The sequence below is a fragment of the Phyllostomus discolor genome, chromosome 10 (genome assembly GCF_004126475.2).
Source record: "Phyllostomus discolor isolate MPI-MPIP mPhyDis1 chromosome 10, mPhyDis1.pri.v3, whole genome shotgun sequence".
NCBI lineage: Eukaryota > Metazoa > Chordata > Mammalia > Chiroptera > Phyllostomidae > Phyllostomus > Phyllostomus discolor.
Window position 1 is genome coordinate 74773051 of NC_040912.2, and position 25661 is coordinate 74798711.

Consider the following 25661-nt stretch of genomic DNA (forward strand, 5'->3'; position numbering starts at 1 on the left):
GGGCTTTGGTCTTCCCAAGGCAGTTCCCCAGAGTTTATGGGAGCAGAATGGGGAAAGGGGGAGCCTGTTGATGGCAGAGGATGAGTTAGAGCTGTTGCTGGATTCCAGGACAGTGGTTTTCTACATAAACCATCCTCTGGTCCTCTCCTGTTAGCTCATAAATCCCAAGGGACTGGGACAAACCCTGAGAACCAGCCCTGGTCCATGATCATTGACAGGCTCCTGGAATGATAAACCATTGTACTAAGGAAGAATCTGACCTATTTGCAATTTCTAAAGCTGAAGAAGCCCTTGATTCAAGTTCAGGAGGGAGCCCTGGGATTCAAGGAACTTGGAAATGCTTTCTTTCAGTTAGCAGTTCAGATCAGAGGGAGTGTGTGATGGTTTTGGGGTTTTTTTGTTGTTGTTGTTTTTTGTTGTTGTTAACTCTGTACTTTCATATCTTACCATCATCACGGAATGAAAACCAGACAGTAAAGGAAGCATTTGTTGTTCCTGAACAGGAGGCATTTTACATCAGTTTTGGGTGAGAGGCAGATACCCTGTGATGAAGGAAGGGGTGAGGGAGGAGTGAATGGTGATGGCCCAAGTATGTAAGAAGAATGACAAAATATGAGTGTAACACAGGAGTCCAAAGCCGGGATCTGTTTGAGTGTCCATGGTACTCTGAAAGAAACCACCCAAGGACTAGCAGATGTGGACATGTCGTTTCCTACTTGCATAACAGGGGAGTGTACCAACAGCAGCGGGTCGGAAGAGAGCGACCAAGCCGCCTCCAGTCTGAGGCTCGTTATAAAGGGTCCCAGACAAAGGCAGCTGGGTCCAGGTTGCATAAACCTAAGCGTGACCCATAGCTATATTACTCTAGTATGCATGTGCAGAAGGAAAAGGTCAAGTAGCAGTCACCAGACAAGAAGGCATTCCCAAAGGGAGATGAGGGAGTTACAGTCCACTCCCAAAATAATACACATTCTGGCCAGTGGCTGTCTGAACAGCCCACAGTCACGGGTGGGCGGAGGGCCATGTCCACTGACCCCACACTTTTCCACTTTGCACCAAACAACATTCACCTCATTTAGTTTGAGTTTGATTTAGGAAGTTAAGACCCGAAAGTAACCCCTGCAGAGCAGTGTCCTCTGTTGCTGGTTATCTAGTGAGGACCTGGTGGGAAGACTGTAGAAGTGTGGTTATTAGCGTGAGGGCTTGAAATATTGACCCCAGTCTGGGCAGTTTTCACTCTCTGGAATTCAGAAAGTCTGAAAAGGCTGGTCCACGGGGTGGGCACACCCTTGAATCTCTATTCCTCATTCTCCAAGCTCAGAAACATTCCCTGCTTGGGTCTGCAGACTGGCAGGACACAGGAAGGTCTTACCTAATAGTGTAGTGACTTACGTGATTTACCCATCAGTTTTTATTCCCCAGTCCTTCATCATTACATGAGTAATATACCCAGTGATGCTTAGGCTTCTGTCCCTGTTACCATTCAGGGAATTACGAGATTAAAAGTGGGAGATTGGAGCAAACCAACCAGTGGTCAGATGTGTGACAAAGTCCCAGAGTCCCCTGCTAAATCCACCGTTATTACAAACTGAGACTGATGGAAAATGATGTTTAATGTCAGTTACATAGCCTTGACTAATTTTCCCTCTCCCATAAATGGCTTTTCCATACAATATTGCTTCATTCACGGCAACTTTTTTTTTTTTTTATACCTGGGAGGAACTTATTTCCATTAGAATTGGAACACTAACTACATATTTTGCATTTTAAATGTTTCATGTGATTAAACACAGAAGGAAACATTATTACTTCTGTTTCTTAAGATTGTAGTCTTCCAACTGATTCTGTTGTGCCTGGAACAATGCCTCTAATTTGGAAACAAGTTCCCGGAGCTCTCTGATTACCAGGCAGGCACACTGTTAGCTGGAACTAGCAGCCACGTAGTGATAACTGGGTTCAGAAGAGCAGGCTGTCCTTTCCCTCCACCAAATACTCTTGCAGAGACTGGCTACTCAGTCCTGTGCAGAGTGACTTTGTGCAGTGAGTGGTAGACCCCTATTTGTATGACCTCTCTTCTCACCCTGTTTTCTCGCCCTCCTACCCCTTCCCTCTGTGATTTGTTTTTTAATTGGGTTTTTTCTTCTACAGAGCTATTAAGAATGGCAAAGGATTGCATAGCAAGAAGGAAGTGCCTATCCACCGTGTCGCAGACATATCTGGGGTGAGTCGTGTCCCTGAATAGAGCCTGTGTGGCTCAGAAGTCCCAAGAGTTTAGCTGCTGATTCACCAAAGTACTTCAGCTTATGTGTTTTCTGTAGCTCATTTGTTTTCAGGCACTGAATGTGAATTTTTCCAGGGCTGTTGCCTATGCATCTGTAGAGGTACTGTTTTATATTCTGGAAAATCAGAATTGAAACTAGGGCTTTAAACTTAACCTCCTATCTCATCACCTGAACTGTCACTGTGTTGCTTTACCATTTTTTAATTATTATGACTTATATTTCTTTCCAGTTATATTAAAATGAAATTATCTCTTTGTAAAATCCCTGTTTAATTCTCATTATGACTGGAACATCTTAGTGGGAAAAGGTCAAGTACAGATTTTAGGACAAGTTTAAGTATTGTCATTTCATCAAACTTCTTTTTTTCTGAGGTTGCTTATAACTGAGAGAAATGTGTCAGCATCCTTTAAGCTAATGCATGTAGATGCTCCAGAAGAACAGAAGATGACACACTTTTGAGCTCCTAAAAGGCTGTGTCCGAACGAGTGTTCAGTGATTAGGACTCTACCCTTGCACAATTAGGATCTCTTGGCTGAATAGATATCTTTGTTAGTTGGGACGGTTTATTCACCAGATATTTCAATGCCCTTCTGTGCCTAGAACTGGTCTAGGCACTGAGACTGTAACAATGAACAAAACCATAAAGTCTCCACATGCACGTGGGAAAGGGAGACAATGGCAAAATCAGGTAGTGGCAGTTGCTATAAAGAGACATAAAACCAACTAAGGGAGGATAGTGAGCAGTTTGGGTGCCGATTTTGATTATCTGCCCAGAAAAGGCTTGTTGGCTCATCAGTTCACCCTCTGTTCCTGTGATACACCATCCATTTCAACTCCCATAGTCACTGATGGTTAAAGAAGGGATTCAGGTCATGTGTAGGGAGGACTACATAGCCTGGGGGTGGTGACAGAGGAAGGGTTAGTACATCTTAGCTCGGACTCTCAGGAAGCTTCCCTTGGGTACCAGAAGTAAATGCAACTAGAAACAAAAAATGCTAGAGCTCAGCCTAACCCACAGCAGGGATGAAATAGAATACTGTATCTTCCTGTTATGTTGTCTTCCCAAGCTGGCTGAGACTTTGCCTGATGTTCCTTGTGATTGCATATCACAAATGCCTGGCCAACTCACCTTTGCCTAAATGCAGTAATACCTTGTCCCTATTAAGCAGTGGTACTCTTTTGAGCTTTTCTTTCTCTGTGGCCAGTTATTGCAGATTATAGACTAAACACTGTTACCTACATTAATTGGACTTTTGTCAAGAAGTTGTGCCTGTCTTAATGAGTGAGATACATTGATATACATTCTTCACAGCAGTCCACAGACCTGTTGCTAATGGCCTTTGAGCCACAGGTGACTAAATTGTATCTGCTTGTTGTTGACTGTGGATGTTATCAGGCCTGTGGCTTACCTTGCTGAGTTACAATGTACATATATTAATTTCTGTATGTGCCTGCTGTGGCAGTCTTAACAATAGTTCCTTTAGTGTCATTGCTTTTTTTGTTGTTGTTGTTGTTGTTGTTGTTGTTTGGGGGGGTGTTTTTGGGGGGGTAAAGATGTTGGAGTAATTGAAGGGCTATTTTTTGGCTGTCCAACTGCAGGGGGGAAGTTATATATACCTATTTTGGAAAACACAATGATGATTCCTTTACATTAGGGCCACATGAGCCTAGGCTCACAATCCAGTGCCTTCTGGAAGCTGAATGAAACCTTGGGGATGGTGCTTTTTTTGCCTGTGGAGTTCATTTTCTTGCTGAGATTTCCCATTGGCAGCAAGGGGAAGTCCTCAGTGGGTTTTTTGAGGCAGATACACACTTTCTTCAGGAATGTCCTGTTGGCACCTGCCAGTATAGTGTCCTAACGATCTTTATTGCTATCTGTGCATCTTATGCTGCCTCCAGCCTTGATGCATTTTGGTGTTTTCTTATTTTTTTATTTTTTTGGTAGTAACGGATTTCCCTTCACAGTCTTCCTTAGTTGGGTGTGTACACGCCCCTACCCCCATTTAAAGCTCAGTTTCATGCATATCTTTATTCTTTTTTCTGTATGGATGTTGAAGAATTGGTTTGCTCTTATGTTTTTAAAAAATAAATGCCAATTAAATTTTCCTCAGCATGTATATAAAAGAGAAAGGGTTGAGCAAGTGGGCAAATGAAAGTGAAAAAGCTATTTCATTTAAATAGATGTCAGAATGACCTTGTCTACTTTCATCACATACTGTTCAGCTTAGATTGGAGGTTTTCTTGTTTTTCTCCTTTCTTTCATTTTTTTCCTTTTTGTTCCCTCTATAACAGAAGGTCTTTCTCTTCCCCTTCCAACCTTCCCTTCTTTCCGTCAAAGTGTCACATTAAATACGTGTGTGTTGGGTGCCCCTTGTGCCATTTCAGTGACATAACTGTTTCCAGCTTTCCCAAGCATGCTGGCGATCAGCGTCTGAGGGACGGGTGGGCATATGGGCCTCAGGCAGGCAAACAGCTTACAGCCAGATGAAGACAAACCACCTGGAGTACAGTCCATGGAGTACACACATATAATAGTTTCACAGGAGTTTCTTAACCTTTTTTGTAATTTTTAAATGTGTTCCTCTTTCTCCTCCCTTCATGACCCCCATCTTAGTTTTGGTTAGGCTGACAGTACATATGCAATATACTGCCAAAATAGCTGACATGAACTGGTGTTTATGCATAAAACCGCTTCCACCTTAGTATACACGTCCTTGGGGGTGGACGTATAAGGTGGGGCAAAATTTATTATCATATTTGAAAGTGGATATAAACCTACTTTTGCTTCACTGTGTTTTTATAAGCACCTCACATTTTGTCTCCTGAAACTTTCAAGAAATGTGCTGTGTTATATATCATGCTTATGAGACAAATCACCTATAAAGTTCTAGTTTTAATGGCTTCCGGCATTTAGCGTTGAGTTCCTACCTCACTGTCTATATCTCTTCTCTTGTATTTTTAAAAAGGATTTCAACAGGAAAGGGTCAGAGTGTGTTAAAATGCTTCGTATGGAGAATTAGCAAGTGCAAGGTGCCTGGCTGACTTCCTATAGTGGAAAGTCAGCGATCCAAGCACAGGAGTGGGAGAGGATGACTGGCTGTTTTGGCAGGTGAGCGGCTGGCCTCTTTGGTGATGAAATAAGCAGGACTTTTGATCTCCATTCATTGGCTTTTCCTGGGACTGAACTGGTTCTTTTTTGCTACTAAGTGTTCATATTCTCATTCATATTCCACCCCCCCCCCCCCTCATTTTTAGAGAGAAGGGAAGGGAGGCAGAAAGGGAGAGAAACATGGACAGGTTGACTTTCATATGTGCCCCAACTGGGGACCGAACCCACAACCCACTGGTGTGCCCTAGCTGGGGATCAAACCAGTGACCTTTCAGGTCCTGGGATGATGGCCAACCAAGCCACAGCGGTCAGGGCTAAGTGTGTTTTCTGACTCTGTGTTCTGCTATCCCAGTGGAGCCTGTTATGTCCCTTTCCATACTGAAAGCTCAAAAACTGTTCTGGTGGCTCCCAATTTGTGGTTTTGTTTCCTATTTGCCTGTTAGTACAGATGATTTTTTACGTTAATGTTAACTTGGTGTTTTTCCATAAGGTACACAGCATCTGTGCAATGCCAACTGAATGAACCCTACCTTTTAGCTAGAGCTTTTAAAAACTTGGCTCTTCTGCATCTTTTGCACCTGTTTGCAAGATAACCACTAAGGGAAAACATACTGCCAGTCTGGTTATTTGAATCCTGAAGAAGTTACTAGTTTCCTTTAGTTCTAATTTTCCAAGGTGAAGGAAGTGGGTATTACAAGTCCTGGTCATTTGCTTCCTTAATTAATCATCTGTCCAGTTTCCTTTAGGCCAGGATTTTCCTATGAATGTGAAACCAACTAAGAATTTAACTGACTAGGCAGTGGATGTGATTAGATTTGGAGGGTGGTTTCTCTGGTGACTGGTTCATGTCATATACCCACAATTTCATTATTAGTGGGTTCTTCTTGCCCTGTCCTGTCTCCAGTCCCTCACCAGCACACAGAAAGTTGGAATGTGCATGTCAGTGGAATATAAGGCTGTTGCTTATCTTGGATTTATTACTGTTTTTGCTGTAGCCTGCTCTGTAGTAAATACAGTCTCCTGCAGATAGAGTGTAAAAGAGGCAACAGAATGGATCTGGTGCATGGCTTACCATTGTTCTGGTAAATCAGACAAATCAGTTGCAGTTCTGAGGTAAGAGAGCTCCCACTTCTCAGGCTGCAGCCAGCACACCCCAGTTTCCTGCTATACCTCCCTGCGCTCCTTCCTCTTCCATTGTGTGTGAGTGAGTAGTGCTGTGTGAAATAGCCAAGGAGTCTCTTCCACTTTTTCTCCATTTTCTGTGGTGTCTGTTCTTTCCTCTCTGGGGCATGAGGAGTTACAATGTTTGTTTGCTGACAGCACTGTGAGAAGAGAGAGCCAAACCAGCATCTGTCCTCTCCAGTCATATTTTTCAGTCCCAGAAAGGGCCAGGTTCCTAGAATGGGGTTGTACTTCTCCGAACACCTGCCTTTGTGTGATGTTGAGTCCTGACAACTTGTCTGTTAATTTTGCTCTTGTTTCTTCTCTTCATTCCTTTTTGCTGTTAAGTCCTTGTGTCTTTTTTCCCCATTAACTGCTGCTGTGCTCACTCGAATATTGCTTTCTTTGATCATGTCACCTACTTTTTTGAAAGCTCTATCCATGACTGATTTTAATGGAGATGCATAGTATTATTGCTTAAACCATGGCCTGAAGTGCTCCAAGGACTAACTCTGGGCGTAGGGAGTCAGATTTTTGGCTGCCTCTTATACCATCAGGTCATGAAGCGAAGACTTACAGGGTTGACTAGTGGGATTCAGACTTATAAAGGATGGAAGTATTCCTTTAAAATAAATAAGTAAATAAATAGGGTTTTCTCTGGCATCTCCTCCTGACCTCTCTTCAGTTCCTGATTTTTCAGTGCCTTCTTGAACTTGAATAGCACCATTCTCTTTTCCTCGGGGTATTTGAAGCAGTCCTTTCTATAAGAGATTTGCAGACCCGTACAGAAGTTATTTTTCCATTAAGTCCTAGTGAGTTGGGCCTCAATGGAAGAGGTTAAAAATGTTATTTTTGGCTTTAGAGAGGTAAAAAGTAGTTTGCCCAGTATGTCTGAACAAGGTGTAAAAGCACCACAATCACTCAGAAGCTTTATAAGTCAGGTCTGTGTTCAGTTGCAGTTTCCCCTGCGTGTATTCAGGCCTGCTTGGTTACATTGTCTTTTTCTTTTCGTGTAACCTTAAAGTACCTTTCAGCTAGCTACCTTTCTAACCCCTGGTAACTTGATGACACATATGCTCCTTTCTTACTTGCTGTTTTGTTTGTTTTAATGGCACTTCCTTCTCTTACTCTCCCTTAGCCTAAAATCACATTCTGATACCCCGTTGTGCCAGACCCACAAAGTCAATGTGGTTCTGCCTGGTAGGTTTCTGTGACCTGGAAGGGTTGCTTAGCTCTAGGGCTCCATTCACACTCTAACCTCTGGGCCCATGGCCGGGCTCTGCATTTGCTACTGTGGGAAAGTCTCAGAAGAATCCTGCAGGAGCCCACTCACTGTCTGCTGACCTTGCGCTCTGGAGCAGGCATCATGTGCTCCGTAAATACAATGGGCCCCTGCAGGGAAGCCATGGTTAGTGCTAGAGCTGGGTTCTCATGGTGATTTCCTACATTCAGCAGCCCAAGGTTTTGCCAATTTAAGGGAAGATATTTAATGTTTTGTTCTTTCTCTCCCCAGCTAAAGGTTCTTGGACTGCCATGTGTAGCTCACTGACTTGTTCTCACAGCACAGAAATACGCACCGCAGCCCTGTGGTGCAAGGCACCTGTGCTGCCGAAGTGGCCACTACCCTGAAAGTTTCTCCCAGGTTCTTTTCATTTCTTTCTCCTTTGCCTTTCTTTCAGGCTCTCCCCTCTCCTCCCCTGAGCCCTTTTCCTCCCATGCCCCTTCCCTCTCTCTCCGAAAAAGAGTTGGATGTTGTTCAGGAGACCTTGATCTTGTCATGGAGTTTGGTTCTCCTCAGGTTGCATTGTGTAATGGTTGAGGGCATTGCTTTGTCATCTTTTGTCCATATGTCTTTCAACCTTAGGAGTCTGTGTGGCCAGTTCTTGTTTGGTCAGGTTCTCCTATTCATGATCCCCAAAACTAAGTGTAGAGATATCCTCTTTCCTTCTAAAGGAAAATCTAAAAGCATTTATGCTTTCCATGGGAATAAGAAGAGAGACATGTATCTTTATTAGGCTGAACATGTTTCTGAATGGAATTTTGTGAAGATTGTGTTTCAGCATTTACTACCATTAGTAGTGGTTGTCTCCAAGCACCTCCTTTTACAAATTTAACCACCCATTTTTCAACTGAGTTCTATTCCTTTTGTAAATTTTTGCACTGTAAAGCACTAAATTTAGGACATAGTCTCTCTCCTCTCTTATTAGGTGGGGTATTGGGAAAAATCGTTACAGACTTTGCAACTGGGAAAATTATTGGGCATCCTTTCATTGGAATGCTGGGTACTGCCTAGTAAACCATTTGAGGTTCACTGATTTTTTTTTCTTTTAAATGTGCAGAAGCTTCTGGTATGCATTTTTGAGATAAATAACTTTATCCCTAGCCAGATCTTTATTTTATCTTCACCTGATGGCGTGCTTATTGATTTTAGAGAGACAGGAAGGGAGGGAGAAAGAGAAACATCAATCAGTTGCCTCGTGTATGCTCCCCGACCCAGACTCGAGATCTAGGCTGGTGCCCAGACCAGGAATTGGACCTGCACCTTCCTGTTCAGGACGACGCTCCAACAAATTGAGGCACACCAGCCAGGGCTGCTTGGTTTTTAAAATTTACCTGTGAAGGCCTCATGGTAATGCAGTGATTCCTGTTTGTACAGATGTAACCCCATATAGATTTCTGCCCTGTAGAAGAGATGATTTCAAACACTACACTTTTCACTCTATAGTTTAACTAAATTCACTTCAGCATTCCTTGTTGCCTACACAAAGATTCCTGTTCTTCAGATTTGCCTTTGAATCAGTTTTAATGTCATTCTGGCTCCTTCACTAATTAGTGGGTTAAAATAAAATTTTTGACAAGTGTTTGTTTTATATCTGTATAAAAGCCAGGGTTTTACTTGTGTGAAAAGTATTTAAGAGAAGAAGCAATTGCAGAAGCAAGAGAAATACAAAAGCATGTATTACACTGGGCAGTGAGACATCCTGTGATTATGTGTTTTGAAAATCTTTGTTTTATTGTCTCTTCTGTACCTGGAAATGAAGAGTCATTTGGTTGTGAAAGTTCTTTAAAAAACAAACGGTTCTAAAGTGAATTATGTGTCTCTCACCTGCAGAATGCCCTGTTCCGTGCCCGTACCTTACTTGGTCTGCCTTTGTTTGCTGACAGGCTTTCATTTAGGGAAATGCAGACGCACCGCAGAGTGAGGCAGAGGTACGGGAACACGGCAGACAGGGTCCCAGCTCTGCCGTTCGCGCCGCTGAAGACATGCATGACCTGGTGACTTGCCTGAGGTGGAGCACTGTTAGAGGCAGTGATTATTTGTTGCTTCTTATAATAAAACATCTTCCCAAAATAATCAGTAGGGTTGATATGTCACTGTAGTAAATTCTGTGTCCAAGGAAATTTTCTGCCACAAGCTTTTCTGGTTCTCTCTTGACTCCTTGTTTTACTATGACTTCACACACACGAATTCATGCAACTGAGCCCCTTAGAAACAGGGTCCCAGCTTTCATTTAAGTGTCCTGAGGTATAGCGATTTTTTTTTAACTTTATTCAAAAAAAAGAGAAAGGAAATTGAGGGAGTTCGAGAGCATTTTTTCCAAAAGCGGTGTCTCTTTACGAAGAAACTTGTCTCTAGCAGGACAGATTCTTCTGTTGCTGGGTTGTGCTCTTCAGTCCCCTTACCCGCTCTCGGGGTGCGTGTGGGTATTGTTCTGTGACTCTGTTTCACGACTCCAAATTGGTTAAATGAGCCCATTACAGGCATGGCTAAATGAACGTTAGGGTATTTTGAAGGCAGTTGGTAAAATTGCTGATTCCCAGATTCAGATATGATTGGGTTGTCTTAATCTCTCCCATGGCTACTGAGTGATGTGATAAAACTTGAAATTTTTCTGCCTAGCCCCTGCTTTGCTCTCCACTTCACCATCATAGCACTACTTAAGTCCTACATTGAACTCATTTTGTCCTGTGGCTGTTGCTTATATAAACACCGCAAAGTAAGTCATTTTATTAACATAGACATTCTGCTTGCTTGTATTTTAAGGCTTTATTTAGCATGCTTCCAACATATTCCCTATAGAATGTTTTACAAAATGTTGGGCACTCCTTGCAGTGTGGACGTCCAGCCGAATATCCTTGAATTGGAGCGCTGGGTCGCCCTGGAATTTCCTAGTAATTGTGTGTCTCAGTTCCCGAGGAAATGGTATGCTCAGGAAGAAATGATAAAGTTCCTGATACAATATCAGAGTTGGAGGGTGTCTGAGAATATAAGCTATGATTAAAGTTTGACTCTGGAGGAAAGCCTTTGTGCTATTGATAGGCCATTATTGCAGCATGTCCGAATACTTCATCCACTGTAGAGACTCTTTTCTCCTGTATCATATCCAGTTTATCCCATGATCTCAAGTTCTCATTCCAAAGACTATGCTGTTAGCTAGCTCTTTTTGAGTAGTGTTTCTTCCTGAATGGCCGACTCTTTTCCTCTCCTGACCCTGCCTTCATCGTCCTCCTCCAGGGCAATACTCCTTCCAGGCAATTTCCCCTTGTTGTCTTCACTGTCTTCTGATCATCCCTTTCCTCGGCATTTACATAAGCACTTATTACCATGATTTGTACTTGTTGAGGTATTGATTGGTAACAGTTTTCAAGTTGGCATATGTGTGCTGATTTTCCCCACTAGTTTCTCAACAAGGAAGGGCATCCTTTTTTTGTATCCCTTTAGATCAGCGATTTTCAAGCTTTTTCATCTTGTGGCAAACATAAACTAATTACTGAAATTCTGCAGCACACCAAAATTATATTTTTTGTCGATCTGACAATAAAATTAGATATAATTTTGATTCATTAACATGGAACAGCTATTGTGTTAGCTGTTGTCTTTGTAGTTTTACAATCTAAAGGGGAAAAGATCAGAGCCCCTAAGTAAATAGTCGGGTATTGCATGTTTTAAAAATTGTTGTGGCACACCAGTTGAAAACTGCTATTCTATAAAATAGCAGTATGGAGTCATGATTATTAGTATGGGCTCCAATATTAGATCAACCAAGTTCAGGTCCTTGCTCTGTTGCTTATTACTTTGTTTCCTTGAGGAAGTTATATAATCTGTCTGTGCCACACTCTTCCCATTTGTGAAATTAATAATAATGATGGTCCTTGTTAGATTTGTGGTGTGATTGAATGAGTCAATACGTAACTGTTGACATAGTAAGAGCTCAGCAGAGAGCGGTGGACTGCATGGTGGTAGTGATTATTATTAAACTGCTGAGCGTTCTGCCCAGCACTTAAGAATTCCTGTAAACGAAAGCTGCCATCACCATCATCAGTAGTATTTTTATTTCAGACTTTCTTCAAGTCCCAAATCCCGTTCCTCCCTCTGCTGAGTTCTGTAATTGCCTCTTTATCTCCCATTTGATATTTAACATATACTGTCTGGCTTGTTTTTGAAATGCATTTTTCATGTTGAGTCAGTGAATGAATGATCAAACAATATGTACTTATCAGGAGAATATTATATGCCAGACACAATGTTGGGTATTGAAGATAAAACACTAAACAAGACATACGTAATTTTTACAGGGCATACACAGTTCATTATGTAATTACTGTTGTGATAGAAGTATTGAGTCCTGTAAGAGTATATGCTCAGGGCCATAGGTTATTCTCTGTGGTCAGAGAAATTCTTTTAAGTGATTTTAAAATGGGTCCTAAAGAAGGAGTTAGTTGATGATAAAACTCTGTACAGAAGGGTCCTAAGATAGAAAGGTGCTTGGGTTCAAAGGCAAGGCCAATATTGCTGTAATGTGAGGCTAGTGATTGGAAATACGACAGTGAATGATTGAAACATTTGTACTTTGTAGTCCCTGATGAGGATTTTGAAACTTGTCTGAAGAACAATGAGAAATCATTGGAATGGAATGAAGTAATTAGGTCATCATTTTATATGTACTATGTATAGTATATTCTTACCCTCCCCCAATCCCCCCTTTCTGGCTGCTTCATGGAGACAGACTTGAGGCAAGCATGGCTTTAGGCTCTACTGGTTAGGGGAGGACATTGCAGTGCACTATGTAAGGACTGGCTGGAACAGGGGTTATGACAGTAGATACGGAGAGATATTTGAGATCCAGATCAGTGGTAGAACTGGTAGGACTTGGTCTTTGTTTGCATCAGGGGTCAGGGAAAGGGAATGAAACCAGCTATCACATATGAGCATCCCATGTGTCTGAGTACAAATAACAGTTGATGATGGTGCAACTTTTCTCATGTGGTAAATACTTGGTGATATAGACTTGGGAGGAAAATCAAGAATTTCTGGACATGTACCTGGCTGGCATAGCTCAGTGGATTGAGCGCGGGCTGTGAACCAGAGTGTTGCAGGTTCGATTCCCAGCCAGGGCACATGCCAGGGTTGCAGGCCACAGCCCCCAGCAACCGCACATTCATGTTTCTCTCTGTCTCTCTTTCTCCCTCCCTTCCTTCTCTAAAAATAAATAAATAAATAAATCTTTAAAAAATTTTAAAAAAAAGCATTTCTGGACATGTTAAAATTGAGGTACCCATGAGCCATTCAGATATTCTTAGCCCAGAAAAGTGGCTTGGGCTTTATGCATGAATTTAGTACTACTGGGATTATTAAGAGAGAAGAGCACCTAGGTCAAACCCTTTATCTCCAAAATTTAAAGACCATATATAGGGAGTCACTGGCCAAAGAAACTTAAGAGCTTCAAACATAAGAGTTGACTGTGTTGCATCCAGGGTGAGACGGGAAGACTGAGAACTGTCCAGTGGATTTAGCTACAGGGCTACTGGTGGCCTTAGTTAGAGCAGTGTTTGTAGAATGAAGGGGTGGGAAGCGAGAGCTGGATGTCTATCCAAATGGTTTATCCCCAGGAAGGTTCACATCTCTATACCTTCAGTTTCAGAAGTTTTCTGGCAATGGCAAATGGATCAATATCTGTGATAATCGTGTCTATGGAGTTTTCAATGACTGAGAAAGCTTTAGAATATCCATAATTAAACATGCACTGGTGGAGAAAGAAATGGCAATGATCTGAGAGCCTTGGTTGAAAAAGCAAAGTTATTCTGTTATCTTGACCAAAATTCTGCCATCACTCATGCATTCTGGGTTTATCGTTTTTCACTGATAAGCCAGATACTTAGATTCACTTCTAAGAACCCCATTACCATATTCACATGTGAGTACATCATACCAGAGTTGTAGAGTCACACCAGATGGGGCAGGGTCAAGTCTATTTTTCCTTACAAAGAATTTAATTTCCAAATATATACAAAATACTACAATTCTCTACTCTTTTCTCTAAGGGTAATTCATTATGGTTTAAGCATGGCATCACTTTTTGTAAAACCATCTACATGGAATTCTGAGTAGTTCTTATTAAATCAATGTCTAAGCCCAAACATGGGGCTCTTTACATCATGCTGCTTGCTTTACTAGAACACATATTTCTTCTTATTCTTATATCATGCAAATTAATGTGTGACCTTTGTTTTCTTTCTGTTGTCAACATTCTTTTTGACTCTGAGCCATGATTATCTAAGTTAAATGTTTTTTGAAGATCTTATTTATTCATTTCTAGAGAGGGAAGGGAGGGAGAAAGAGAGAGAGAAACATCAATGTGCGGTTGCTGGGGGCTGTGGCCTGCAACCCAAGCATGTGCCTTGACTGGGAATCAAACCTGCAATGCTTTGGTTCGCAGCCCGTGCTCAATCCACGGAGCTACGCCAGCCAGGGCTCTAAGTTAAATTTTTATTCCTAAGAAAAAGTGCTACTTAAGTAGGCCAGCATCATCAGTGCCATAGAGCACTGTGCTTAGATGCTGGTTTGTGAGGAAATCATGGAACAAATTTCACATCCAGTTTCAAGTTGAGATATTTTCCAAGTCAGTTTACAGACTTATCTCAGTGTCCATAATATTTATTATCTCAAAATATACAGAACAATTATAAAGAATGAATTTACTCTGGAGAATGTAGGGCTTGCAAACACTGCTGAGACAGTTATCCAACTGTAAGTGTGTCTAAGCAAAGCTGAATGAACACTGAATGTTAATATGTTTTCTTTCAAAAACAAAAACTTACTTTTTTTAACCACCAGTTTTCTGTCAGAAGTTTCATTTGAATGCATCAGATATAAATAAGACAGAAAATAAAATCATCTCTACTACCACCATCAGAAATTTTTCAATAAAAATACATCTCACCAAAATGTGGGGGTTTTAGTTTTCATTTTTCTCCCACCCACCCACCAGTCCCCCTCCACTCCCTGGCTCCTTTTTTAAGTGATACAAGCTTTTTTCAGTGCATTGAACAGTGTCTGGCACATAGTAGGTGCTTAATTGCTTTTTTCTGTTAATTATATTTTTCTATATGAATATTCTTGAACCATACTTTAAACATCTGCCTAGTAGTCTGTCTTATTAATGTACTATAATTTTATTTAATCAGCTTTTTGTTGTTGGCTATTTTTGGTTGTTTGGATTGTTTTGTTTTGTTTTTTTCATAAACAACAGTGATTCCTTCAGCTAATTCATAGTCTGTAATTATTTTCTTAACAATTCCATAAGGAATCTATGCCAAAGGATAGCATACAGGTGTTTTTTTATATCATTCTGTACATCTTGTTTGAGTAAAATGATTAGGTTTCTCGTTTGATGCACTTGGTGTTCTTCAGAACACCAACCATCTCTCTCTTAGTTAGAAATAAATATCTACTATAATAGCTGTTATTGTTCTTCATACCTCAAAAACTACAAGTTTCTTTTCCAAATTTTATAATTATATTTTTTATTAACTATAAAAATGTAAGGCTTTAAAAAGACTAATTAGACATAATAAAACTTTTATCTCAGATTTATTGGACCCAAATGAACATGACCACAGGCAACAAATGGATGCTCATAGTACTTTTAGGGGACGTGGACATTATTTTAGTTATCTAACTTTTTATGATATTTTGACTTTTTTGTTGTCACAAGTCCCTTGCAGATTTTTTTTTATCCTTTTCTGAAGTTGTATTCTTATCTCATGTGGGGCAGAGGTTAGCATGACATCAATTTCCTCGCTTCTGAGTTCTTGATTTACCCATGAAATGAGACTTGTGCTTCATCAGATTGTCTTTTAAATTCTTTACTCTGCATATATTTTAATCATCTCCCAAGTCATTTTCTATTTCTGTAATAAATTCTTACCTGTTGCCTATAGAGACTTTGAAAGTGATAAAAATTGATCTAAAACTTCTTTAAAAAATAGTATTTCAGACCTTTAATAAAAGATATTACTTATTTTTAGAGAGAGGGGAAGGGAAGGAGAAAGAGAGGGAGAGAAACATCAGTGTGAGGTTGCCTCTCACATGTCTCACATGCGGACCTGGTCTGCAACCCAGGCATGTACCCTGACCAGCAACTGAACCAGTGACCCTGTGGTTCACAGGTTGGCATTCATTCCACTGAGCCACACCAGCCAGGGCTCCTTTAACTATTTTTTAAATCATAGCCTTGTAATCATAGCCTTTTAATTATATCCAGAGCAGTAGCAGACTCTTCTTGGTGCCTTTGTTCCATGTTCTGTCACCTACCATGTGTAAGATAATTTTTTTTAGACTAGTCTTGTGCCCTTGTCCCAGAAATGTTCAAGTTGTTTATTGTGATACAGTCCTGCACAACTTAACAGTGGGGATCCATTCTGACCAATGTGTCATTAGGCGATTTTGTTGTTCAAATGTCAGAGACTGTAGCTATACAAACCTAGATGGTCTGGCCTTCTGCATACCTAGGCTATATAGTGCAGCCAGCCAATTACTCCTAGACTACAAGTCTGTCCAGTATGTTAGCATACTTAATGTTGTAGACAATTATAACACAATGGTTAAGTATTTGCATATCTAAACAAATGCAAAAACGTGAAAATACAGTGTAAAAGATAAACAGTGGTACACCTGTCTAGGGCATGTACCGTGACTGGAGCGTGCAGGACTGGAAGTTGCTATGGGCAAGTCAGTGCGTGAGTGGTGAGTGAATGTGTAGGCCTAGAGTATTACCATACATGCCTGTAGACTTTATAAACACTGCACAGTTAGGCTACACTAAACAATAAAACACAAGATTAAATCAAGTGCAAGAGAAAATGATGCAATCAAGAGACAGTAAGCACAAGACATATGAGGCTACTATTGGCATAACATAGCATACTGTTTTACAGCAAACTATTTTTTATAAGCAGAACGAGTACACTCTAAAATAATGATTAAAATATACTGTAGTAAATACATAAACCAGTAGCATGGTTGTTTATTATCATTATCAAGTATTACGTCATACACATAATTGTAGGTGCTATACTTTCCTACGACTGGAGGTGCAGTAGGTTTGTTTACAACAGCGTCACGTGAGTACTGCTTTGCAACATGAAGACAACTACAGTGTCACTAGGCAATAGGAATTTTCCAGCTCATACCATTGTATGTGTCATCTGCCATTGACCGAAATGTCATTATACGGCATTGACTGTATTCCTGTAATAATTCATAATTTGTTGGAGCATCACCCTGTACACCAAAAGATTGCGGGTCCTGTCCCCAGTTGGGGCAGGCGTAGGAGGCAGCCAGTCAGTGTCTCTCCCGTGAGTTTCTCTTTCTCTCTCCCCACTTCCTCTCTCTGTAAATCCGATAAATATATCCTATGGTGAGGATTTTAAAAAATCATTATTTGATTTTTATAAAGGTAACAATATAGTTGTTAAATGGTCTCTTTCTGTCATTATTGATTGTTTATATTTACTAGTTTAAAATAGAAGTGCCACTTAACTATTTTCTTATCAATCTAATGATTTATTTGATATAAATTAAATGTCTACAAATTGGATAAATTACATGTTTTTAGAGAAATATTTAATGTGAAAAAAAATGGAAGATATGCCTTCCAGTGCAGTAAGCTCCTGTATCCCTTTTTCAGTTTCAAATTGGTATCCCTGAATCGCTACCTCTTATGTCTATATTTTTGAGTAATTACAATTTAGGTTCATAAGAAAATGTTTTCTTTATATCATAACTACAGCAGCCAGTGGTATCAAAACACATAGTGTGTTCCTACGCTGACGGATAATGGAAGGAATTTATCTTTTAGAGTCAAAGCGGTCATAGGATCGTCTTTCTCCAGAATAAAACTGCAGAAGCCATTTTATATTTACTTACCTGACCTCAGAGAGAGAAAACATTTTCTCCATGAAATAGGAATGGGAGGTCTTTTGTTTGTTTTGTTTTTTAAAGGAAAAGGGTAGACCAAGAAAGTGGAAGGCAAGGACTTAGGAAATAGCCCGAGACAGGATGTGCCGGAATTTCCAAGGCTTTGGTGAGAGGAACGCCCAGGACACCTGCTGTGGGCAAGCCTCATGGGCCACCGTGTGGAAGTCCGCCAGGAGGATGGGCGTTCTCCAGGGAAGGTTGTAGTTTACAAAGTCATAATTTTATGAACACTAAGTACCAGTTTTGTAAAAAAAAAAAAAAATTATAGTAGTCTGCTGGGAAGTTAGAGTGTGGTTTATTTGTGGAAACTTTTCTAAATCCCACAAATGTGAGCCATAACTTTCAGGTGGTTCTGTGGATAGGCAGACCTCAGGAAGGACATTCCTTGGCATTGTGTTGGTGGACTGCACACTCAAACAGAGGAGAGAAAGAGGACTGAATATAGGAAGAGACAAGCTTGGCTACTTCCTTGTAGTTAGGTATGTATGGGAGGAGCCCCCCAAAAAGGAATTTATTATAAAAAATTGTGTATTTATTCTTACATTTTGAACTTCAAAGTACTCTCCATTTGATGCAATACATCTATCAAGACATTTTTCCCTCCACTCAGAACGGTTGGTTTTGATGCCTTTTAGTGTTTCTGTAGTTTTTTGTTTCACCTCTTCTATATCTTCAAAACATTTCCCTCTGAGGACTTTTTTCATCCAGGAAACCAACAAAAGTCATTCAGGGTGAGATTGGGTGAATACGGAGAGTGGGGCATGGTGGTCATGCCAGTTTTGATAAAAAATTGCTGAATACTCAGTGCAGTGTGGGCCGGTGCACTTGCAAATCACCTATCATAAAAGGGTCAAACATGTTGAAAGAGTCTTTAAAAAAATTCACTGAAGCCAAACACAGCCTCTTACAACAGTGCTAGCTAGTACACTGATACAGATGGGTTCCTAAAACACTCACCTAGTGGGTGAGTGTACTGCAAGGGTCCCACCCTCCAGAAGATAATTCTGGGTTTTCTTGGGACCCCCCTCCTACTTCTACCCTTTTTATATGAAACACACATAAGCCATCACTGTGCTTTCTAAGCTAAACTTATAGTACAAAAGAAGGATTATAGGGCATTGTATTTTCTGTCGATAATAAAAATGTCGATTTTCCCACTAAAATACAATGAATTTATTTCTAAAGATTGAATTGTTCTCACAGCATAATTTCAGCAGGTTAAATTTGGGAAACTGAAAGTCTTTCAATAAAAGAATAATCTCTGAGCCTGTGTAGAATTTTCATTTGATTAAGATTTGGCTATCACCCTGGCCATGTGGCTCAGTTGGTCGGAGCTTTGTCCGGTGCACCAAAAGGTCACAGGTTTGATTCCCAGTCAGTGCACATACCTCGGTTGTGAGTTTATCCCCCATCAGGGCAAGTAACATGAGGCAACTAACCAATGTTAATGTTTTTCTCTCACATAGATATTTCTCTTTCTCACTCTCTGTCTCTCTGTCTCTGTCTCTCTCAAATCAGTGCATACATATATCCTCAGGTGAGGATTTTAAAAAACTTGGATATTATTTTATGCACATAAGCCATATCACATGATTTTATTTCAAGGTAGAAAAGAAATGTCAATAAGCATAAGTACTCAGTAATACTTTTTTTGTATTTCAACAGAACATCCCTTGTATAGCCAGTTGAGGATCATGGTTTCCTTTAGCTGTTGCCTAAGAATTGATACTTTCTTATGCTGCTTTAGCCCTTCCCCAAGTCTCTGGCAACCACTGATTTTTGTTTTCTGTCCCTACAATTTAACCTTTACAAAAATATCATGTAAATGCAATCATGCATTTAAGATTCATCCATGTTGTTGCCTATATTTTCATTGCAGGGTAATGACCCATTGTGTGAGTATCCTACAGTTGGTTTGTCCATTCCCCTGATGAGGGGGATTTAGGATATTTCCAGTTTGGGGTGAGTGCAGGTAAATTCCAGGCCATATTCCAGGGGTCCCTAATTTGTTTCTGTAGCTTGATTTGACTTTCTTTTAATTGCCAGTCAGAATGCTACTCTGCATGTTTTCATTTTAAACGCTGGATTCTCTTCTCTCAGCTTTTGCCAAGTCCTGATCTCTTTTCTCAGTATTGTGCCTTGTGAAAGAGAAATAGAGGGTGAGCAAGACCAACCAAATGAAAATGTTTATGGATGCCTGTCTTTTGCAGGGCTCCTGAGGGCAAGCATATTCTTAAAGCGTTGGAAGAAGTAGGCTTTTTTGAAGTCTGGTCGCAGAGAAATTACTTTCCTCCACATTTGGGACACGAAGCTGCATTTGCAGTGACATGCTCTGCAGCTTCCTTCTTCCCATTTGGGAAGCAGACCATGCCAGCTCCTTCTGCCCTTCGGTCTGTCCTTATCTTGCGAGTTTGGAAACTTTGCTCAGCCAGCCCATCCTACCTTAATAACTCGTAAAGAAGTAGAGTTAGGAAAGAAAACTGGGCTTCTGTTCTGTTTGAGAGTGCTGCAGATGAGAATGCCTGCCTCCAACACTCAGGGCTCTCTTCTAGCTCAGTGCTCCTACCACTGTCCTCTTGATTCACACTCTGCTCTCCGGAGTAGAGCCCTGAGCCTGAAACATGGTTTCTCCTACACTCCAGCATGAGCCTGAGCGAGCTGCTGTGCCAGCCAAGGAAACTGAGAAACTGTAAACTACAGAGAGCACTTAATGGAAGGTTATTGATGGCTTAGCTGCACCTTTTCTCCACGTTTTCATGTAATTTTATTTGTCTTCCAGTCAGTGTTCTTCTCTAGGGTTCTCTCCTGTGTTTACTTATTCCTGTTAAACGTGCACCTCACTGAAGTTTATGGCCCCCCAGCCCCCCTCACACACACCTCACCATGAAGCATTGATTACTAGCAAGACAAGATTGGTTTTAGATTTTTTAGTGCTTTGTAGTGTTGTTGGGTATGGTGAACATTCCCAGTGTCTACCCCCTGGGTCCCATTTATATCAAGAGATTATCTTGCTGTACAGCTGGTTCCTCACAGGGAATCATCAGCTCGTCACTTGGGCCATAGAGCCTGAGCTGTGGAAAGGAGGAAGTGTGTGGAGTAATGGATGACTTTTTTGCCTTCCTGGTAGAGGACATACTTAGGACTTGTCCTCTAAGTCCTACGTTGCAGAAGTAATTCTCCTGGTCTGGAAAGCCCTGTGAAGAGATAACTATGGTGATGAGTTATCACCATGCACCCTAAAATGAAAGAGTATGTTTGCATCAGTATCCTTAGCTATTAGTTCTGATCTGCACACTCTGGGTTTCCTGTATATCTGTGCTTTTGAACACACAGATTTTTCTGCTTCAGTATTAAGATTGATTGAGCCCAAACAGCATAATGCTCTGGAGTCCTTTAGCCTCAGGTCAGCCCTGTAAAGACAGGATTGTCTGCCCGCACACAGAGAACCCTTCCTAGTTTCCTGGAGTAGCCAGCACAGGACGTGGTTATACATCCAGGAAGCTTCATCAGGTTTGATGCTCTTTCCAGTTCTGCTTCTCAAGTGCTGATGGAGTAGTCCCATGGTACTGTAATAAGCTCTTGCGTGTATTTGTTTTTAGTTCTTTTTCCTGTGATGTTAATCAAAGAGTGATTGTGATGATGAGAACTAATTAGTGAACTTCATTATTAACAGTTCCCATTTGAGACTTGCACATGACAATCCTGAGTGGTTAATGGTTAACTAATAGGTTTACTTTGATTGCCATTTCCCTGTGCTGTTGTGTGTGTTGTGATGTTCCCCTCTTACCACTCTTAACTGTATTATTGCCAGATGTAATGGGTATTTTCAGTGGAAAAATCATAGAATTCATTTTGCTAACATCTTATACAAACCAACAGCCTAAAACCCTGTTCAAAAATTCACAGAACTTGGATTTATGTCCACTCTGTTCTAGGATGCATATTACCTGGCTGTCTACATCAGGCTCTCAGGACCTTGGTCCTGTACCTACCAAATGAATACCCTGCTTCCCCTGCCCTTCCTCTATCCCACCCCAAACTTGCCCACTCTCCCAAACTTGATAATTCATAATACTAAATTATTGTAAACATGTATTCGCTAATACAGCAAGATATTTTGTACATAAAAGTTGCAGTCTAATTACTGGAGGGGATTTCTTTCAGGCCTTGATACATGTACCCACATTTGGAAGAGGTTTGGACTGAAAGGACAAAATGAGGGGAGAGGAGAAGTGTGTAATTAGGCCTGGCTGTTGTGGCTTAGTGGATTGAGTGCAGGCCTGTGAACCAAAAGGTCACTGGTTCGATTCTCAGTCAGGGCTCATGCCTGGCAGGCCAATCAATGTATCTCTCACACATCAGTGTTTCTCTCCCTCTCTTCCTCCCTTCTCCTCTCTCTAAAAATAAATAAACAAAATCTTAAAAAAAGAAGTGTGTAATTAAGGTGTCTTTATAACCTTACTTTTTTTCTCTCTCTAAGGACTATCCTGCTCTCTTCAGGGTCATTCAGAACCTCGCTCCTGTAAGTTTGAGGTATAGATATTAACATCCTTTGAAATGAAGTCACCCCAGGCACATTTGTTGCATCATTACTTTCTCAATTTCAAGGTGCATTGAGGAGGCAGAAACATTCCTTAAAGGGATACCATCCACAAAGAGCAGGTTAAATGTAGCTAATGTATCCTTAAATTAGCTTTTCTAACAGTACAGGAAAATGCTTAATGTATAGTTTGTTTTGGAACACAGGTAATGTGAAAACTACCAGTGCAACCAAAAAGGCTTATCTTCTCAGAAGTACAGTTGCTTCTTGATTATTTGCAACAGTAGAGGGGAATATTGGTACAAAAAGCAGAAAACTATGGCTAATTTATCTACTCGGATTCTCAAAGCCTTGAGCCAGTGGAGTACCAGACAGCTGTGGCAGGTAGATTCCCAGACCTCCTGTAAATAAATCACAGTAGAGAAGACCTGGGGCTGAGAGTCTCTGCAGCTGGAGTTGGAAGCAGAAATATTGGCTATTTAATAGTCTTACCATAAGAAGGGGCATTCGGTGGTAAGTCTTAGTGTTATCTCTTAAAATCTGATGCCTTTAACTTTATTTTTTAAATACATCACATAATTGTCTAACCACTATGCTCAACACCTGAAACTAATATAAAATATTAAATGTCAACTGCAGTTGGGGCGGGGAAGACCACCCAAATTAAACTATCTACCCAGTCACTGTCAGGGAAAAAAATAAAATGAATAAACATGCAATCCCTCACCCACATCCCTCAAAAATACAACTCTTGGCGTGTGCTCTGATTGTAGTTTCCAAGGGTAAAAATGAGCCCTGGCCTAGTGGCTCGGTTGGAGTGTCATCCTGTACACCAAAAGGTTGCAGGTTCACTTCCTGTCAGGGCACGTATTTAGGTTGCGAGTTCAGTCCCCAGTTGGCACTCATACAGGAGGCAACCAATTCATGTGTTGTACGTTACTGTACATTGTTGTTTCTCTCTTTCTCTCTCTCAAATTAATAAACATATTCTCGGGTGAGGATTTTAAAAAATTATTTTAAAAAATCATACTGTATGGCATTGGATACATTCGAATTTAAGTGCTGCATGTTAACTTTGTGACCTTGAATAAATTACGTAACCTCAAAAAATAACGAAATCTTCTCTATCTGTATAAGAAATAAAATACATTTTGGAGTTCTAAATGTATAAAGAAATCTTTAATTTCACTGAATCACAGTAGGTCCTCCTTCAGGGTTATTGGGAGAGAATTTAAAATGTTATGTTAGTGACATCATATGCACTTTATCACTTTACCATTGTCCTTAAGATCCATGTGGTATCTTCATCTCCTCCGTAGGGCCTAAATTAGTCTCTGTTATACTGTTTCTCGTAATCAAGTGTCCTCTTATTTACTTCTGATTGTAACCTTAGAAAGTGACTGAAGCACATTGCTCTACTTGCACAGGCTCTTTGGAAGACGAATCATTTAACCACATTTAGTCAGTTTTATGGTAATACAGTCAAAACTCCTACTAAGAGTAATTTCCGTAGCTAAATTAGCAGGGAATGATTTAGAGCGCCATCACCTGAAGGAACTTGTCAGTTGGCCTTACCAGTCTTTTCATTTGTGCCACTGAAACAAATATTAAAGGCTTCAAGAGTTTTTATATTGAAAGGGAACGTGCCAAGCAAAGGAAGTGCTTGAGATGACAAGGAAAGAGACATTATTGTCTGCCTGTGACTGAGATTTGAAAGAGCCGACATATTTCGGTGATTACATTCAATTTGGTTGACTTTATAAGAATTTTTTTATTCCTAAAATTCTATCAGCTGGTTGAAATTGCCATCTTGTCCTTTAATGGATGATCTGTAGACATATTATCTTCCTCACACCTTTGGAACACTTACCTCTAGAGGCCGAGGGGAGCTCCACGTGTTGCCTGACAGTATTGCCTCTGAAAATAAGCATGGCCAGTCCTGGTAGGCCTTCACAATTTGCTTTCATGCCTTCAGTTGTCATAGTTGGCTTTCACTTCTTGTCCTTGTCATCATCAATGCCATGTCAGAATCTCTTTGCTGTCTTCCCAGATGTTATTTCTCAAATAGGACTGTTAAGTTATAGGTTGAGACTTAGAAGGAGCCAGAAATATGTATTGACAAATTGGTTGTTACAGAATAGTCATGGGGATGTGTAAAGTATAGCATAGGGAATATAGAAGCCAAAGAATATATTGTAAATCGATATGGGCAGCGGTGTGAGGATTGCCTGAGAGGGCATCTGGGTGTAGGGGGGCAAAGGAGGACAAACTGGAACAAATGTAGTAGCATAAAGAATAAAATACAATTTAAATTTTAGACTATGTGTTGCTGATGAGGATGATGATTACATGGCTAAGAATAAGGTGCCTTCTTGGTCTCATTCTGAGTAGGTACCGTTGACCCTTGAATAATGCAGAGGTCAAGAGTGCCCACCCCCTGTGTGGTAAAAAATCTGTGTATAACTTCTGACTCCCCCAAACTATTAATAGCCTACTGCTGACCAGAACACTCACAATGGCATAAACAGTTGATTAACACGTATTTTGTATGTTACATGTATTATATACTGTATTCTTATAATAAAATAAGCTAGAAAAATGTTATTAAAAGTACTTTTACAATACCATACATATTTATTAAAGAAAAATTGTGTATAAAATGGACCATGTAGTTGAAACCCATGTCAGTCAAGGGTCAGCTGTATTTCTCAGGTAATTGTGCAGCAAAATAGAACCAATCTGGTACAGCTTCCGTTTTCGTATTAACATTAAAGGCATACATACTTTTGTGTATGTATACACATTTTTTTAATAAGTATATCCAAAAGACAGTGATGAGCAAAAAGCAAAAATCTGTTTTGGAAGAATATAGATTATTGCAGTCAAAAGGGAAAGGGCCTTCTCCTTAGAGACATTAAGTAGCCTCATAATTTGCAATAATCAATTTGATAATTGTTGACTTACCAGCTCAGTTTGTGAATAACATCCCAGATTTAGACTAGTATGACAAAAGGATTTTAATCAGGTAGTCCTTTCTTTCGCATGGAGCATTTGTCTTGCTTGACTGTCCTGGACTTCAGCCAACTGCCAGATAGACCTTTTCCCACTGCATATGTGTAGTGGAGTGTGTGTTGCTTAAGCGTTTATTGAGGGGAGTTTCCAACCCACTAAAGCCCATTGTGCCATTCCCTTTCACCAGTGTGCCTTTAGAGACACAGAGAATGGGTGACTGTCTTTCCTTTTCCCCAAGAATCTGTGTGAAGAGGATGAATCTCTTCGTGATATTGTTTTCATCCCAGTCTACCTCAC

The 25661-nt window shown here is 40.5% G+C and overlaps 1 protein-coding gene across 1 annotated transcript in view; it reads left to right on the forward strand.

Moving 5' to 3' along the window:
* SND1 (staphylococcal nuclease and tudor domain containing 1) overlaps positions 1–25661 on the forward strand; it is a 419288-nt gene that overhangs the window by 242633 nt on the left and 150994 nt on the right. Inside the window, 1 exon segment of the mRNA XM_028525371.2 lies at positions 2149–2221. Within this exon segment, the coding sequence (XP_028381172.1) occupies positions 2149–2221 (73 nt within the window).